This window comes from Desmodus rotundus, chromosome 5, assembly GCF_022682495.2.
Source record: "Desmodus rotundus isolate HL8 chromosome 5, HLdesRot8A.1, whole genome shotgun sequence".
Classification (NCBI taxonomy): Eukaryota; Metazoa; Chordata; class Mammalia; order Chiroptera; family Phyllostomidae; genus Desmodus; species Desmodus rotundus.
The window spans coordinates 88,962,102-88,981,431 of NC_071391.1; the positions used below are offsets into that span (position 1 = coordinate 88,962,102).

Genomic DNA, 19,330 nt, shown 5'->3' on the forward strand with positions numbered 1-19,330 from the left:
GGTGAATGGATACTTGAGAGAGATTAGACTAATCTGAAAAGAAAGCAGGCTGTACATAAATTTAATTTTCAGGCTTGTCATCCTCTAAGCTTAGTCATATTATACCATGATTATCCCCTGCTACTTTCATCCGATAGCTCTTAGGTGTTGGAGGAACTCAGGGCCACAGACCAAACAGGAAGCCTAAAGTAAGGGGATGTGGTCAGGAGCTAAGACAAGGGACTGTGAAAATATTCAACATGCAGTCATTCATTCCTTCAGCAAACATGCACTGAGCACCTGCCGTGAGCAGGTCCTCCAGGAATACAGTGAGAAATAAGATTCGATCCCTCTCCTCCTTGCCTCACCTCTGCAGTACACACACACAGAGGTGTCTCTGCCTACTTCTCCCCCACCCACATCCCCTGACACTGTGGAACTGAAATCACCCATGCTCTGAGGTAGCCTCATAGCTGGAAAGAACCTCAGAGTCCTCACATCCAACAGCAGCCTTATACAAACAAGGCATCCAGGGCCCACCAGCTACTTGGTCTAAAACTGAAGATGAAACTTCTTACATTTTCTACCTGTCTCCTTCCCAATGGCTCCCTGCTTGTATATGAGGAACTTCACCCTAGGCTTTGGGGAAGGGAGACAACCCCGTGACTCTGCAAGTAAAGATCCAGGACTCGGGGAATCCAGCAGAGCCTTGGCCTACAGTGCTGGCCCACCTGTTGTTTTGTTGGCCTGCTGCTACTCTGGGCAGACAGAACATTTTCACTTCTGGTCCCCAAGTGTGAGAATTCACCAGGCCACTGGCTTCCTGTTTTGTACCAGATCTTCTTAGCTATCACTGTTTTTTGATCACTAAGCAGTTTTAAAAGTATACTAACAATACTCCCATCAGCTCCTACTTTGGTTCTCAGACCCCTGGGGCAGAGAGAGGGGCATCGTAGGTGCTGGGCCCTCCACAGTCACTGGCAAAGAGTGAGGTCATTGCGACCTCATGAGAATCTACCAGAGAGCAGAGCCTCCCCACCTGTCCAGCCTCCTTCTGTTTTTGACCATCCCTTAGGTTATGCCTTAAATAGGAAAAGTCACTGTATGTGTTCTGTCCCCAGAGCTGTGCCTCAGGATTGGCACTGGATTGAACATGCTGAGGATGAAAAGAGAAATCAATAGCTTTGGTTTTCAGAGCAACCAGGATTGGACCAGGGATGGAGCAAAGCCCAAGATTCCATAAAGAAACTGAGGAATCCTTCAACATCAATTTCTTGAAAAGTTCCTGGCTATGGCCACAGCCATGCAAGGCACTATAGAGAACTCAGAAAAGGTGTGTGACCTGACTTTTGTCTGCAAGAAGTAGCAAGGACAGAACAAGGTTAACCTCAAAAGAGACTGGATTCCCCTATGGTGCTTAGCATATTATGGAAGTTACATGAATGAATTGTTATGTAGCAGCTAGGAATGAGTGGCCAGAGAGGAAATAAAGGCAGGGCCCTCACCCTTGCAGTCTTACAAAGAACTTAATACAGGAAGCTAAAAGCAAAGGAAGACATATTTCACCCAGTCGTCCTGAGCCTGGTTCAATAAGATTGAACCAGGCATTGTGAACAGAATCAGTAAAACTATGATAGCGCAGGAGTTGGGGAGCCCTTGACAGTCTGTGGGTATCACCTCCACTATTTGGGAAAAGGAAAACCTTGAGACTGTGTATTCATTCCAAGGCCTTGAAGGGGGGAGGGGGGAGGGTACACAGTGCTGAAAGAAAAAGCCCATAAAGCAACTCTGGTTAGTTGACCAGCCTCCTATCATGTATGCAAAATGAACAAATGAGGTCTGGAGCAAGATAAGGATTTGGGCTAACAGACCCCCACACATACCTACGTTTGGGTAGTCACATCTCCCCAGTGGAAGCTGGTACCATCTTCACATGTCAATCAATATGTAAACTTCTTCACCCCCATCTTGCCAACTATATAAGTCCTCAGAACAAAGGACTCTCTTCCTTGGCTCTCTTGCCACAAGGGGGACTCCTGGCCACCTGGCCTCCAGCCACCCTGCTCTGGCCACCCTGCTTTTGCCACTCTTGTTTTTGCTTTCCCATTAGTAATTAGCACTAATAAGCTTTGTTTGCATACCAAAAGGCTTGCTGTTCTGTAATTCTTTACTGAGTCAATAAGAAGAACTGGGTTTCTGGGAGTTTCTCTCATAACTGAATGACTACAAGGGGGACCATCAGTAATTAAGTTAGGGGAGACAGAAAGTATTTGTAATTAATAGTCAGAAGACAGCAAGATTCACAGGTCTTAAAGAAGGCACCCTGGAGAAGCTGACATAAAGAATGGGCTGAATTTGATGATTTGGAAGAAAAGGGAGTACAAAAAAAGAGGACGAATGAGGAATGGGTCAGTGAGAAACTCAGAGCTGAGGACAGGGCATGGGGAGCCCAAATTTCTGAGAAGCCCTACTCACCCCACTAGGGGACCCAGAAAAGAGATTAGAGAGAGAGGGAGAAGCCTACTTCCATGGGGGCCTGGGAGCTCACGGAAGTCACTAACAGGGACAGAGGCTAGATAAAAGTGGGCAGCAAAGGATTATAAAGAAAATACATTTTTGCCTGTCCTTAAGCAAATCGCTTCACCAGACCCTGAGCCTCTGTTCCCTCATCTGTGAAGATAAAGTGAGGCTGTACAGATAAAGCCTGCCCCGCACTAAGTATGTGTCCAGCAAACTTGAGTGTTTTGTCTTCCTGGTAAAGAAGGGTTTGGTTGGCAATGGTCTAGTCTTGGATGCTGGTCAGATAAATCCAAGGCCAATGAAAGGCTGAGTAATATCTAGGACCCTAGACCATTGGGGTCTAAAGAACTGTAGCAATCAATCACCTTTCAACTGCTACTGCCTGAGTTACGAAGTTATAACTATATTTTGTGCTTGCATCTTTTGTTTATAGAATACCTACTATATGCTAGAAGAATACAGAGAGTTAAAAAATAAAAGATAAAACTTTTTTCTCCTTTAGGTAAGAGAGAGGTGCCCTAGAGAAGTAGTCCAGACCTTTGACTTCCAGACAGGGTGGTGAAGTGACTAGTAGTCCATGATCACACAGCATGGTAGGGCGGGTCGAGACCAGACCCTGTTCTACAGTGTTTAGTCCTCACCCCACCACACCCTGCAATCAGGCTACATCTGTGCTCCAGTGCACAGCCAGTGGCCAGCTGTGTAGCCTTAGGCAAAGCATGCTATCTCTCTGATCCTCAGTCTCCCCATATGTAAAATGGGGCCAAAAATAATCCCCATGTTAAAAGGTTGTCCTAAGAATCACGATGCAGTAAAATGCATAAAAATGCATTGTATTCTGTAGACTGTGTATTGTGCAAGCAGTTTTGCTCCTCCTCAGATCACTGGGCATATGTCTCTGGGACAGGGCAGCCTCCTGTGGCCACAATGGGTGTTTCTTCTCTGCTCAGCAAGCATCTATTGAGCGCTTCTTATGTGTTCCATGTTTAATTGCTAAAAACCTGTGGGACATAACCCTGCCTGCAAAGAGCTCAGCCTGGGTGCAGAACAGTACAAGTGGAGGAAACATGGTGATCTACAGTCAGGATCAAAATAAGTGGCCTCAAGTGTGGAAGCCTGAGGGAAACCATAGGAAAGATGGGCCTGAGCCAACCATGGAGACTAAATGTGGTTGGGTGGGTGTGTGGGGGCAGGGGGTAAAAGGCATTCCAGGAAGGAGAAGAGCCCTGGTAAAGTCACCGAAGAGGACAAGGTGGCAGAGGGACGAGAAATGGCCAGCACATAGCACTGCTGGCTCTCATGACTACCTCCTGGCTCTTGGAGCCAGTGGCATAAATAGAAGAAGGTTCTGGGGAGGCCTGGCATGGCCATGGGTCTCAGTGCCTAGCCACTGCCAAGCCCAACTAGACCTGTAGCCAGATTCCTGGATATCTGTTCCCTGATCATTTCAGAATGAGCTGAAGTAGGCCCTCAATAGAAACCTGTAAAAGTCTAGGGTGGGGTCTGGGCCCAAGGGTAAAGAAAGCCAGTAGGACTGTGGAAGTCAGGACAATGAGGGGGAGGTAGAGGGGACAGGGAACACGTCAGAGGGCCCTAAAAGAGGAAGCAGCTCAGTCTCACTTCCACTCCCAAGGATGGGAAATACCCTCCATTCTCCCAGCCCTCAACAGCTGTCCCTGTCTCTTTACCTGGTCACCAACCCTGAGACCAGGACCACCTGGGCTCTGTGCCCCATCCTTTCATGTTTCCCCAAGGTTGCTGAGTCCTGAGCATTTCCAGGGGCCTAGAGCAGCCCTGCATGGGCTACAGACTCAGGATACATGCTGTGGATCCAGGGCATAGTTGAGATTTTATTGAAGCTGGACACCCTGTGGATTAAGGAATGGGACCCAGCCCTCAGAACTGAAACCCAAAGAAGGGTACCAAAGTCAGCCTCTCCCACTGTGGGGGAGGGATCCAAAGCCAGTGGAGCTCTTCCTCATCTCCACTTACTCAGGGACAGAAGAGTTGGGGCTCAGATGAAGACCTCCAACTCCAGAGATTGGTTTATTAAGTCTGAGCCTGGCTACACCAGGAGAATGGCCCCCAGACCCTGGCGGGGAGCAAGAAAGTAGTAGCTGGTAGAGCTGGTAAATCACCTCTCCCTTCCCCCTTCCTAATACAATCTGCTGTGACCCAAAGCAAGAACAGGAAAGAGAAGATAGGAAGACAAATATTATGACTTCTCTCCTCCTCACCTATCTCTGTCTTGGGCTTCTGCACCTTGTTGGCCTTTTTGTTGAGACATCAGCAGGGAGGCTGTGGCTGGAAGTTCTAACTACAGGTTGCAGCAGTGGAAGGCCTGCTGTGTTCACAGCTGCCCCACAAACTCAGTTTCCCTGGATTGAACAACTCTGCATTAAGAAACAACCTATTAATATGGCATCTCAGGGAAGGCTCAATCTCAGGTCCAGCAGGGCAGAGACTGGAGGAAGTAATGACTCACAAGGCAAACTGTTCTACTGTCTACCAAGCTGCACTTGGTTCTTGACTTCCCTTGTGCATTCTCTGGTTTTCTATGTCTGGCCTGGGTTCCTCTCCCCAACTCTACCATTTCTGATCTAACTTCCCCATCTCAGGGCAGGCCTTGCACAGGAAATGCAGAACACCAGGAGACAGAGCTCTCCCACCCCACACTCACCCCATTGCAAGAGACTGAAAACAAGAACATGTTCTATACTGTTCTCAGCACTGCCGTCAAAATTGTCTTGGTGGCACTGAGGCCTGTCAGCAGCAAGAAAAACAGAACCAGGTGGTGGACAATGTCTGGAATCACCTCCATTCCCACATCGCTTTGCCTATTGAAGATAGGACCAGTTTTCCCTGGTGTCAGCCCTGCAAAGGGAAGTAGTTGGAGCACCCCAGGTAGAGCTCCCCTCTGAAGTCTCCAGGCCCTACCCACACTGTGCTGAGCTGGGGAAGACTTTGCTTTCCAGGTCCCCCACAGGCTCAGGGACCTCCTGGGGACCAGTCCTTCCTCCCTAGGGAATGGCTGCCTCTTTTACTTCTGTAAGAAAGCCATTGCTACTCTGCTGGACTCTGCCCCCAGAGGCCTGACTCTCCTGGACTACTCATGGCACAGGAGGATGGTGTGCCCAGAGAATACGTTGTTGTCCACAAAAACCAAGGAAAATAAAGGCAGCCTGGGGGAGCCCAGGAGGCACAGGTGCTGATCCAGGAGCCTCCTCCTGCAGAAAAAGAAAAGGGAGGCTGACAAAGAGATGAGGCTTGGTAAGGATTCCTTTATATCATCATATCTGCCCCAGCTTCTCCTGAGCAAGAGGAGAGTAGCAGAGGGAGGAACACCTGGACAAGCTGAGTGTGGTGGTCTGTGTGGAGGAGATGAGAGAGACACTGAGGGTCCACAAGGGACTGCTGGAGAGGGTCCACAAGGGACTGCTGAAAATGTTTGGGTTGAGAAGAAGCAACTGGGATGTAGAGAAGGGATCAGCTTGAAGGCAGGGAGAAGGAAGGTATGACCAAAGAGTCAGCCATCCATGAAACTGGCCCATGGTTCCTGGGCTTAGAAATTTCAGAAATGAAGATCTGGAGTGATTCTTCTTGGACAGGGTAGCCATCTGTAACCTTAATCTCAGAGCAAAAGGTTGAGACATAAATTTCTGCTTTAGAAGGGTCTGCCTGATTAGAAATAGAACCTCCCCAAAGAAAGAAAGGCAGGTCATGGATTAGGTGGACAAGTACCAAAGCAAACAGCCCAGTGCTGGCAGGAGGTGGGGATAGCATGACCCCAAGCATTCATTTCTGAGATCATCTCCTACAGCAACCACCCCCAAGAAGGTATAGAATGAATCAAATTATCACTTTGGGTTCCAAGCAGACCTTGGTAATAGGCTTGGAGGCCTGGACAGTCTGAAAACTTTACTGGGACATCACTCAGGAACTCACCAACCTTCCACTCACCTCTTGTGGGCTCCAGAAAGCTGGATGCTGCCCCCACATCAGACTAGCCTATTGGAGAATCTCATGTAGCCACCATCTGGACTGCTCATGTGGCCACTGATGGTAAAGGGTGGACCCATCTCCAGCTCCTTTGAGTTCCTGAGAAAGAATATCCAATCAAGTTATTAGGGCTGAGAACCTAGCCTCTTTCTGAGCCAGAACATGGGAAGAAGTTCCTGGCAGTGACTCACTGACTCACTGACTTACGTTCCAGAATAGAAGTTACCCCATCTCTAAGAAACAGATGAGGAGCAGATCTGCCCTGTGGCAGAAAGGACAAGATGACTTATCTCAAGAGGATTTTCTGAGTCTTGTCCCCTGAATCCCCGATTGTCTTCATTTGCTCCTCTCTTTCAACACCATACCATGCTTGAGATTACATTATTTGTAATTAGACCTAGACAATTAAATACCTGGAGACAGAGACTATGCTTAGTTATCTTTGTACCCTTAGAAACTAATACCACAATACCTGCTACAATAGATCCTTCCTGAATAAATGATGAGTAGATGATGAATGAATGAATGAATGAATGAATGTTAAGAGAATCACTGTCATCAGGGTCTTACATGATCTTATCCATGGACAAAGTTTTTATTCACTTTCTAAACATTCTAAATGGGCCCTGGCTCCTTCCATTTCTCTTGCCAGCTTAGGGGAAGGGGAGGAGACAGGGAAGGGAGGCAGTAAGCTTTGGTTTCATATCTGATCCTTTCTCAAGCATACTAACCTCCCACCTCCACCCTACCCAGACCTGCCTTGAATCTACTCACCAGATTTGATACAAGTTGAAGACAAAATTAGGTCCTAGGGAGACATCCAAAAAGAGAGGGTTAGAATATCCAGGGAAAGCAGTCCATCACCTCTCTGGGAGCATCTGGTGCTCCCTTACCCCTCTCTGGGAGGAGTGGAGTGGCTGGTTGGACCTCAGGATGTTGTGGTTGAGTCCCAAGTTCCTGAACTTTCTGCTTCTTGTCCCATACTCCATCTTCCCAGACTGAATCACCAACTTTTTCAGGACAGATGCTGCCTCTGGGTATTTCTCTTCTAAGGGTATTGATTACAATGGGAAGGAAGCAGTCCTAGCTGGGAACCCCAAAGAAGCAGATCTGGACTTCAGTCAAGACTCTACCACTTTCCAACCATGACTTTAGCCTCACATTTTCATCTATAAAAACAGAGACTAAGAATTTTGTTCTTGCATGGAATTTTAAAGAAAATCATATTACGAAAATGAGCATTGGCACATAGCATGTGTTCAACAAGCATTTGTGGAAGTTGTTGAAGTTAATTGTAGATCTGGGAAATGTTCTCTACCTCTCAGCATTTCAGCAGGCCCTCCCAGCTCTCCTGGGTCCTGTGAAAAGTGCAGCTGTGGGTCAGAGTTGGGAGTCTCACACAAAATTCCAGGAGCCTCTCACTGAAGCCGAAGCATCAGCAAGCTTAGGAGAGGACCCCAACCCACAATCAGGGAAAGAGATATACAGAAGCCAGAGCCAGGGATACCTGGAGCTTGGCCAGTCTAGGCTGTTGCCTGTGGCCTGGAGGCCCATACAGGCCTTGAGGATGAACTCCTGTGGGCTCTGAGAGAAGAGGAACCTGGCTGCTTGGGGTGGGAGGAGCCCCCACTCCCTTGATAAAGGCCCTAGTACCCTACCCCCACCACCTCAAGTGCTCAGCCACCTACTCAAGTCTTCAACCACTGCAGCTACCACAGGAAAATATTTTTGTATGGCACCATGCCAAAGAGTTTGCAGCCCCACCCAATTCCCCAACTGCTACAGGAGAGGAGGGGCTTGGCAGAAGTGGGCTACAGGGTCCAGTGTTCACTCACCCTCCCAGCAGTACCCATGCTGGTACCACTTGGCCAGGCTGTATCCCAGGATGAACACAAGCAGCAGTGATAGCCCCATGCCAAGGATCAGGCCCAGGGTGCTGACAGACTCCTCACCTGCAGAGACACAGTGTGCTTCACCCAGCTGTCCAGAGCCCTCTCAAAGCCCCTACACCAACTAACCATGTCTCACTGTCATAGCCTCCCTCCCCATTGCCATCAAAGTGACTGGTCCTTGAGACTCTTGATCTGAGCTAGCTAGTTCAGCTAAGTCATGCTAAGATATGAATGTCAGATACCTGATTTTTTACAGTTAGCTTGCTTATCCAAAGCAGTAGTCCACTGACAGTAAAAACAGTTTGACACTGAAAGGCCTTTCCAAAGCCACAGACATTCTAGTTGATGGAAGAGGCACTAACATTTAGGGAAGAGTCCAGAAGGTCTCTCCTCAGCATGAAGGCTGCTGATCATGAAAGGGAGCCTGGAGGGCCCCAAGAGCAGAGACCCAAAGATCCTTGGTAGCCTCTTCACAAAGCCCACACACCCTGTGTCAGGGTGTTAACTCTTGGGCTCTGTTTGCTACTTATTCTCATCACCTCTTCCCTTTTTGTGGTATGAACTTCTAGCTAAATTTATATTTTATTTGTAGAGCCAAACCAAGAGAGAGAAGGGGAGAAAGAGAGGGAGAGACACAGACAGACAGACGAGGGAGGGAAGGAGAGAGAGAGAAAGAAAAAAATCATTCAGGGAGATGAGATGGGCTCTAAGAAATGACAGAGAGGGAAACCAGGTTTGCAGGAAAAGGCTGACATGGGCATACCATGGAGACAAAGCACCCAACCAAGAAAGGAAGCACCCAACCCCCTGCCAGATGGCATACCAGAGTGTGGGAGAATAAGGTGATGCTCCATCTCCATGGCCCCATGTGTGGGAGGAGGGGGCTCCAGAGTGTTGCCGAGAGTCTAGGAGGTGCAGTGAGTAAGCACTACATTTCGCACAGCAAGCTTGTGTCCAAAGCCCAGGTCCACCATTTGCAAAATGTGGACCAGAGCAAATCCCTTTCCCTCACTAGACTTCAATTTGCTCTTATGGAAAATAAGCATAATAATAAATATACAGTCCATGTGATGATTAGTGGAGATGCCAGATAGAGAGAGCACTTAGGAGAGGAACTGGCATACACTAAGTGCTTCATTGATATCAATTATATCATTATTGTTGTTATTAATATATTCTCAAATGGTACAATTGTGTTTTTAAAATATTTTGCAATACTCCCAACCCACACCTTTCCCTCTCCCATTCCCCTTGGCCCTTCTTCCCATTAAAGCAGCCAGGTTATTATCTCCTCATCAAAGAGTATGTGAGAGCAGAATGCAGAAAGAAGAGGTCTCTCCTAGTTTTAGATTACAAAAACCCCAGCCCTTAGATAAATGAAAAGGATTCACAATACAGACAAGAAGTGAGCAAAGCAAGCTTACCCTCCTAGCTGTATCGGGAAAAAATTCTCTAGCCTGGGGAAGGGAGGGAGAAAGAGAGATGAGGAAAATCACTGGGAAACACTGACAAGATGTCACTGGGTCCCAGAGAGAGTCCTCATTCTCTGATTCAAAGCTGAGCCCCAGGAAGGCAATAGAATTCCCAGGCAGAGCTGTGGATCTGAGAGCTGAACTGAGCCCCAGAAAGACAAGAGTCCAGTAAGAATAGTTGTGTGGAACTCCTTGGCAGACAGAGCCTCAGACAGCCTTGAAGAGTTGCTGTGCCCTCTCATGGCATGGAAATAACCAAATAATTTCTGTGTCTCCAGGAAAGCAGGGAAGTCCCAGAGAGGCCTTCCAGACCTGAAGGAATCACACAGCAAGGGTCTAGGCTCACCTCTGCAGCACACTGTATGGCTGAAGCTCAAAGCCCAGTCCAGTGGATGGCCATCACTGGGGATGCACCATGGGTGCCAGTGTGAGCAGAGGGCATCAAGGATAAGACATCCCTCCCCTACTCCTTAGTTCCCAAGAAAAATGGGAGAATTCCCCCAAACCACTAACAGCATCTGCTCTGTGCCAGGCACTGTTCTAGACAGTTGTATTATAGCAATAAAAACAACACCAACAAAAAAAATAAATCCTTATCCTCATGGAGATGATATTCCCAGTGGAGACAGATAATAACAAAATAATTATATAGTATATTGGAAGGTGATACATGCTAGAGAGAAAGAAATAAAGTGAAGGGAGAGATAGAAAGCATGGTAGGGATGAGAGTACAGTTTTAAATAAAGCAGTCAGGGAAGGTCCTGTGAAGAAAGAGACAATGGAGGAGAAAGCCCTAAAGAAAGTGAGAGAGAGAACACACCATGGAAATAGCTACAGTAAAAATGTTCTAGGCAGAGGGAGCAGCAGGTAAAACTGAGGCAGAAGCATGCCAAGCAGATTCCCAAAGCATCAAGGAGCCCTGAGTGATGAGTAGGGACAAGGGGTGAGGGCAAGCAACCAGAGATGAGGGAACAGGAGCCAGATAATGTAGTGCTTGAAGGCAATAAGAGCAGTTTTTGTTTTTGTATGAGCAAAATGGAGAGGATTTTGAGTAGAGAAGTAACATGATCCAATGATTTAAAAGGATCATTCTGATAGCTACTGTGTTAGAGTACATGTGGTAGGGGATGATGATGAAGCAGTGAGACCAGTCAGAAAGCTACGGCAAAATCCAAGCAAGAGATAACCATTAGCCCTGACAGGTGTGGCTCAGTGGGTTGAGTGTCATCCTGTAAACTGAAAGGTCACTGGTTTGGCTCCCAGTCAGGGCACATGCCCAGATAGCAGGCGAGGTCCCCAGTTGGGGGCATGCAGGATGCAACTGATCAATATTTTTCTCACACATCAATGTTTTCCTTCCTTTCTTTCTCCCACCTTCCTTTCTCTCTAAAAATAAATATGAAAAAATCTTTAGAAAAAGAGAGAGAGAGAGAGATCGTTGGAGGAAAGTAGTGTAAGAAACCAAGAGGCCAAAGTCAGGGAAAGATCATTTATGTGAATAATGGAGAGTGTGACAGTGACCCAAGAGCTCAAGAACTCATAGTGACCCAGCCATGGGTGGACAGATGACTCAACCAGGTGTAGTAGTCATGTTATTGGTGTTCGTGGGAGCTGAGGTTTTGAAGGGTTTCATAAAGAAAAGTCTCTTCAGGAATTAAAAGTACCAGCAGGGGACTCACAGGCCTTCTGGAGATCCAGCTGGTGAGGGAAGGAGGTGCATTACCTCTGCTTGCTACCATTTTCCCCACCCCCAAAAGTGCTTTCTGTCCTAGGCAGCTTGCAGACACAATTGCTCTATTTTATCTCTTTATCTTCCTAGGATGCTCCTTTAACTAATATTATTTATTTAGTTTCCCTTTTATATACCTTTAAATTTTTATTATAAAATATTTGATGCACACAAGAAGTACATAGAATGGCATGATGAACATCCATATGCCTACTATTAATCTTCAGAGAATTCTAAAATTTTGCTATTCTTGCTTTATAAGCACATATCTCAATTTCAGAGTAGTCCTCTTCTACCTCTCCCTCTAAGTAACTATTCTCCCAAATTTGGTGTTAGCTTCCCTATGCATGTTTTTGCTATTATTTCATTTTATCCTCATAAAGTGTATATACAAGGTCTATCCAGAAAAAATCCAACAATTATTAATATAATGAGAATGGTTTGTGCAACATCAGTGTAACCTGGCAGCCAAGGAGAGTGGACTGGAATGAGCATGTGTGAACAGTAACGACTTCACTGTACTAGTCAGTGGGGGTGGTAGACGCTGTTGAGTGAGCATGTGTACTGTGTGGCCATCACATTCAAAATGACTGAGCAAGTAGAGCAACAAATCTGCATCAAATTTTATGTTAAGCTTGAACATTCCTCCATGGAAACTATTTGGATGATTCAGAGGGCCACAGCTATGGACAACTGGTGATTGGCAGCTTCATCATGACAATGCGCCCTCTCACTCACCATGTCTCTTGCAGAGTTTTTTAGTGAAATATCAAATCATCCAAGTGGCTCAGCCCTCCTATAGCCCAGATTTGGTGCCCTGCAACTTCTGGCTCTTCCCAAAACTAAAAACACCTTTGAAAGGGAAGAGATTTCAGACCATCGATGAGATTCAGGAAAATACCATGGGGTGCTCATGGAGATTGGGAGACCTGTGTGAGGTCCCAAGGTACCTACTTTGAAGGGGACTGAGGCATCATTGTCCTATGTACCATGTTTCTTGTGTCTTGTATCTTCTTCAATAAGCACCTCTATTTTTAATAGTATATGGCTGGATACTTTCTGGACAGATTATAAATATTAAAATTTTGTTTTATATGTTTTCAAGTTTTACATAAATGATATTAGGTTTACTGTTAGAACATGAATCTACCTGGAATTCATTTTTGTACAAGAGAAATTACAGAATACTTAAAACTGAATTATACTGAAAACACAACATGTCAAAAAATGTGGATTGAGGAGACAGTCCAGGGAGACAAAGGCAGTGCAAATTCAAGGGACAGAGATGAAAACTGCACAAAGAGAGAAGCCCAGAGATATGCAGAGCATCCCCCGCAAGGATGAGTCAGTGCATGTGTGTGAATAACTACCCGAAGCCAGAGAATCTGAAAGGATTAGTGGGAACAGTGTCTAACATTCAAAGAGGGCTAAGAACAAGACCTGTTCCCATAAGCCATACTGGAGAAACTCAGACTTCACAGGGCATTGGACAGAGAATTCAGGATAGTGTTGCCTCAATATTGGGGAACAGTGAACCCCAGACTGAGCCCACCTAACAAATCATAAAAGACCAGAAAGGATGAAACTGCTTCCAACAAACTTAACTGCTTCACAGAATATTGATAGAAAAACAAAAATATCCAGCACCCAACAAGATAAAATTCACAAGGTCCAGCATTCAATCAAAACTACCAGGCATGGAGAGACACATTACCCATAATGAGGAGGATAATTACTCTATTGAAACCAACCCAAAACTGACAGGGATGTTACAACTGGCAAAGAAAGACATTAAAGCAGTTGTTATAACTCTATTTTATATGTTCAAAAATTAGGTAGAGACATTTGAGATATAAAAGAGGCCCAAATCATATTTCTATAAATGAAAACCACAATGTTTGAGATGAAAATTACTTTGGATGGGATTAACAGCAGATTAAACATTATAGAAGAATAAAGTGGTGCACATGGAGACATAGCAATAGAAACTATCCAAAATTGAATACAGAGGAAAAAGTAATAAAGCAAATGAAGACAGCAACCCAGTGCATGTGTAATTAGAGTCCTCAAAGGAGAAAGGGAGGACAGAAAAAATATTTTAAAAGATATGGCCAAAAATTTTCCAAGTTATTCATTCAAACAATATATTTCCACCCTGGTTGGTGTGGCTCAGTGGAATGAATCCTGGCCTGTGGATGGAAAGGTCACTGGTTTGATTCCCAGTCAGGGCACATGCCTGGGTTGTGGGCCAGGTCCCCAGTCGGGGGCCTGTGAGAGGCAACCACACACTGATGTTTCTCTCACACATCAATGTTTCTCTCCCTCTCTTTCTCCCTCTTTTCCCCTCTCTCTAAAAATAAATCAATAAAATATTTAAAATATATGTAAATACTATATATATATATTTCCTTTCCTACAAGGAATTCTGGTGCCCATGGTTGATAGCATAACTGACTTTCTTTTTCATTACATCACAGAAAGCCTACACTGCCTTAAGAAGGAAAGGATTACATTTCCTTCAACCAACTCTCTCCTTTCAATGAAGCTGTATGAGTAAATTAGAGAGTGTGCAGGACAACGGTATGATCTCTGGCAAGAGCTTGGGGTGCGTATAGTTGGATTTTTTTTATTGCTTATAAAGGTCAAAGACAAATATTTAGAACTAAACAAAGCAGGGAAATAAGTTGAGGTATGTTTTCTTAGCAGACATTGGGCCACTGGACTCTTTTTCTCTTCTGTGCCATGCCTGTCCTGAAGTGGGACACTCTTCAGGCACAGCCAGACTTCCTCAGAAACAGGTTTAGGACATCTCTACTATAGGAAAAATTAAAGATGAACAGAAAATCCTTTCCTGGAATTTGATATAGGGAAATATTTCAACTAACTCATACTTTCCATTAAAATTCAGGTTTTATATGTCTTAGTAAATATGAATTTATGCTAAATTGATAAAGTTAATAATATCTGTTTCCCTTCACAAAATCCAAGTTTAAGAAGGGTCAATAGAACATTAGTCCCAAAGATGGTGCTATAGGTAGAAATTCTCTCGTATTTTTCAAATATGTTGCCAGGTATGTGAGTCCCAAAAGATTTACTATCTTTGTTTTTGCTTAAGTTAATTTTTACTTTTTGAAGCGGCAGTATTATTGCCACTGTAAATAGAGCTTAAAGGAGTTAAATGATTACTCAAATCTACAGAGCTCTGCAGGCCAGAGTCACAGCAAGAACCCAAATCTTTCTGGCTCCAAAGCCCATGCATGCTTTTTCCACTATCCTTTACTAGTTAAAATGATTTGCTCTGCAAAATTATTAAACAGAAATCAAATAAATTTTAGATGACATCTTCAAAACTATGCTATCACTTTCAGAATCTCCTTTATGTCAGTAGTAAGATAACTATATTAACCAATTACTGAAGCTATTGCTAATTTAATATACCCATTACTATCAGCTTTCAAGGGAATCATACTTCCATTTTCTACGCTGGGGAAGCATATATCCACATTATCCAAAACCAGTTTGAAAGCACTAAGATATCATTAAAAATGAGGTTATTCAAAACTGAAGTTCTATTTTATCCCACTCATAGCTGTTATTTGACCTGGGGGGGAGCCATTTCTCTCAACCGCCATTCTTACCATTAAAATACAGATTTTGTGTATGGATCAGTAGCCATGTAGTCAAAGGTTAATGAGGAGACCATGTGACCATACTCTTTTATTAGTCCTGATCCCAAAGGGAACTGTGGGTTTTGGGAGAAGAGATGCATACAACACCACCTTTCTCTCCTTGCTTTACTACCTCCCCTGAACCATGCTGATTGGCCCAATTTTGCTAGTGGGCAGGATCAATGTGTGTTAAAAGGCCATAGTTGTGGTCCTTCCATTCTATTTTCATATGTCTAGAGCACTAGGAAACCAGTCTGGCAATTATAGCCCCCTTATTTACGCTCAGGTACTCTTAGTATGACAGGTCCCTGCTCTTTTAGGCCTGAGTATGATAAGATTTAGGATTTAGATTTGGGCTAAGAGGAGAAAAAATGCCTCAAGGGTCTTCATTCATGCTTATCATTGTACCAGACACTTTTACAAGACAAGTTTGTGGAGACTTGAGACAGAAGACCTGAGATATAATGTTACTTTATCTTTCTTTAACCTTTGTCTATTTTTTTAATTTTTATTGTTATTCAATTACAGTTGTATGCCTTTTCTCCCCTTCCCTCCACCCCACCCCAGCCAAACCCCTCTCCCTCCCCCACTTCCACCCTCCCCCTTGATTTTGTCCATGTGTCCTTTATAGTAGTTCCTGTAATCCCCTCTCCTCACTGTCCCCTCGCCACTCCCCCCAATTATTGTTAGATTGTTCTTAACTTCAATGTCTCTGGTTATATTTTGTTTGCATTTTTCTCCTGTTGATTATGTTCCAGTTAAAGGTGAGATCATATGGTATTTGTCCCTCACCATCTGGCTTATTTCACTTAGCATAATGCTCTCTAGTCCCATCCATGCTGTTGCAAAGGGTATAAGCTCCTTCTTTCTCTCTGCTGCGTAGAGTTCCATTGTGTAAATATACCATGGTTTTTGGATCCACTCGTTTCCTGATGGGCACTTAGGGTGCTTCCAGTACTTGGCTATTGTCAATTGTGCTGCTATGAACATTGGGGTGCATAGGTTCTTTTGGACTGGTGTTTCAGGGTTCTTAGGGTATAATCCCAGCAGCGGAATTGCTGGGTCAAAGGACAGTTCCATTTTTAGTTTTCTGAGGAAATTCCATACTGTTTTCCACAGTGGCCTCACCAGTCTGCATTCCCACCAACAGTGCACTAGGGTTCCCTTTTCTCCGCATCCTCTCCAACATTTCTTTGTGGATTTGTTTATGCTGGCCACTCTGACTGGTGTGAGATGGTACCTCATTGTGGTTTTAATTTGCATCTCTCTGATGGCTAGTGATGCTGAGCATCTTTTCATATGTCTCTGGGCCCTCTGTATGTCTTCCTTGGAGAAGTGTCTGTTCAAGTCTTTTGCCCATTTTTGAATTGGGTTGTTTGTCTTTCTGGAGTGGAGTTGTGTGAGTTCTTTATATATTTTGGAGATCAGGCCCTTGTCTGAGGTTTCATTGGCAAATACGTTTTTTTTAGATGGTTGGTTCTTTTAATTTTAATGAAGTTTTCTTTTATTTTGCTGAGATCCCATTTGTTTATTCTTTCCTTTATGTCCCTTGCTCTAGGGGACATATCAGTGAAAATATTGCTACATGGAATATCTGAGATTTTCCCTCCTATGTTCTCATTTAGGGCATTTATGGTGCCGTGACTTATATTTAAGTCTTTTATCCACCTTGAATTTATTTTTGTGTATGGTGTAAGTTGGTAGGTGTCCAGATCTTGCAACACCATTTGTTGAAGGGGCTCTTTTTACTCTATTTTATGCCTCTGCCCCCTTTGTCAAATACTAATTAACTACAGAGACTTGGGTTTATTTCTGGGCTCTCTAATTCTGTTCCATTGGCCCATAGGTCTGTTCTTATGCCAGTACCAGGCTGTTTTGATTGCAATGGACTTGTAATACAGTTTGATATCAGGTATTGTTATCCCTTCCACTTTGTTCTTCTTTCTCAAAATTGCCGCAGCTATTCGGGTCATTTATGGTTCCATATGAATTTCTGAAATGTTTGTTCTATATCTGTGAAATATGTCATGGGTACTTTAATAGGGATTTCATTGAATCTATAAATCACTTTGGGTAGTATGGCCATTTTTTTGATGATGTTAATTCTTCCAATCCATGAGCATGGTACATGCTTCCATTTGTTTGTGTCTTCTTAATTCTTTCTTCAGTGTTGTGTAGTTTTCTGAGTACAGGTCTTTTACCTCCTTGGTTATGTTCATTCCTAGGTACTTTATTTTTCTTCTTTCTATGTGAAATGGGATTTTTTTTCCTGATTTCTGTTTCTGCTCTTTCATTGTTGGTGTACTAAAATGCCTTTGATTTCTGAGTATTGACTGTGTATCCTGCTGTTCTGCCATAATTCACTTATTAGGTCAAGTAGGTTTTTGGTGGTGTCTATAGGATTTACTATGTACACTATCTCATCATCTGCAAACAATGACACTTTTGCTTTCTCCTTTCCAATTTAGATGCCTTTTGTTTCTTTTCCTTTGTGATTGCTGTGGCTAGGACTTCCAATACTATGTTGAATAAGAGTGGTGAAAGAGAGCATCCTTTTCTTGTTCCTGATCTTAGTGAGAAAGCTCTAAGTTTTGTCCATTGAGTATGATGTTGACTGTAGGTCTCTCATATATGGCCTTTCTTAGGATGAGGAATGCTCCCTTTATTCCCACCTTGCTAAGTGTTTTTATCATAATGCATGCTGTACCTTATCAAATGCTTTTTCTGCATCTATTGATATCATCATGCGATTTTTGTCTTTCCTTTTTTATGTGATGTATTATGTTTATTTATTTGCTAATATTGTACTGTCTTTGCATCCCTGGGATGAATCCCACTTGACCATGGTGTATGATCTTTTTAATGTATTGCTGGATGTGGTTTGCCAATATTTTGTTGAGGATTTTAGCATCTATGTTCATCAGCGATATTGGCCTGAAGTTTTCTTTCTTTGTTGTGTCTTTATCTGGTTTGGGGATTAGGATGATGCTGGCTTTATAAAAGGTGTTTGGGAGTCTTCCATATTCTTGGATTTTTTGGAATAATCTGTGGAAGATGGGGGTTAGCTCTCCCTTAAATATTTTGTAAAATTCTCCTGTGAAACCGTACAGTCCAGGGCATTGTTGTACCAGGAGTTTTTTGATGACTGCTTTAATTTCACCAGCTGTTACTGGTCTGTCAAGCTTTCTGCCTCTTCTTAATTCAGTTTTGGAAGATTATATTTTTCTAGAAATGTGTCCATTTCACCCAGGTTTTCAAATTTCTTGGCATATCGTTCTTCATAGCAATTTCTGACAATCCTTTGTATTTGTGTGGCATCAATTGTAATATCTCCTCTTTCATTTCTGATTATGTCTATTTGGGTCCTCTCTCTTTTTTTTCTTGATGAATCTGCTTAATGGCTTGTTGATTTTGTTTATCTTTTCAAAGAACCAGCCACTGGATTTATGAACCTTAGAATTGTGCTTTTAGTCTCTAGGCCATTTAATTCTGCTCTGATCTTGGTTATTTACTGCTTTCTACTTGCTCTGGGCTGTCTTTGTTGTTGTTCCTCAAGTTCTTGTAGGCGTAGGGTTAGGTTGTTTGTTTGAAATGTTTCTATCTTTTTAAGGTAGGCCTGTATTGCTATGAACTTCCCTCTCAGGATTGCCTTTGCTGTCTCCCATACGTTTTGGGTTGCTGTGAGTTTGTTTTTGTTTGTTTTCAAAACTTTTTGATTTCTTCCCTAATCTCGTTCTTGACCCATTCATTGTTTAATAGCATGCTATTCAGTCTCCATGATTTTGAGTGTTTTGGGTTATTTCCTTTGGGGTTGGTTTCTAGTTTCAGTCCCTTGTGGTCACAGAAAATGCTTGATATGATTTCAATTTTCTTGAATTTGTTGAGGCTTGCTTTGTGTCCTATCATGTGGTCTGTCCTTGAAAATGTTCCATGTGCATTGGAAAAGAATGTGTATTTTGCTTCTTTGGGATGAAAGGTCACATATATGTTTGTTTCTTTTCCTTTGTGATTGCTGTGGCTAGGACTTCCAATACTATGTTGAATAAGAGTGGTGAAAGAGAGCATCCTTTT

General features: G+C 43.7%; 1 protein-coding gene across 3 annotated transcripts in view; it reads right to left on the bottom strand.

Annotated features, from left to right (window-relative positions):
- SMIM35 (small integral membrane protein 35) overlaps positions 1 to 19,330 on the bottom strand; it is a 118,869-nt gene that overhangs the window by 15,623 nt on the left and 83,916 nt on the right. For all 3 annotated transcript variants that reach the window (XM_045204016.2, XM_045204017.2, XM_045204018.2), the window contains exons 2-4: positions 8,334 to 8,450; positions 7,273 to 7,306; positions 6,460 to 6,597 (exon numbers count right to left, since the gene is read on the bottom strand). In XM_045204016.2, the coding sequence (XP_045059951.1) occupies positions 6,498 to 6,597; positions 7,273 to 7,306; positions 8,334 to 8,450 (251 nt within the window). In that variant the 3' untranslated portion in view covers positions 6,460 to 6,497. The remainder of the gene's footprint in view (positions 1 to 6,459; positions 6,598 to 7,272; positions 7,307 to 8,333; positions 8,451 to 19,330) is intronic.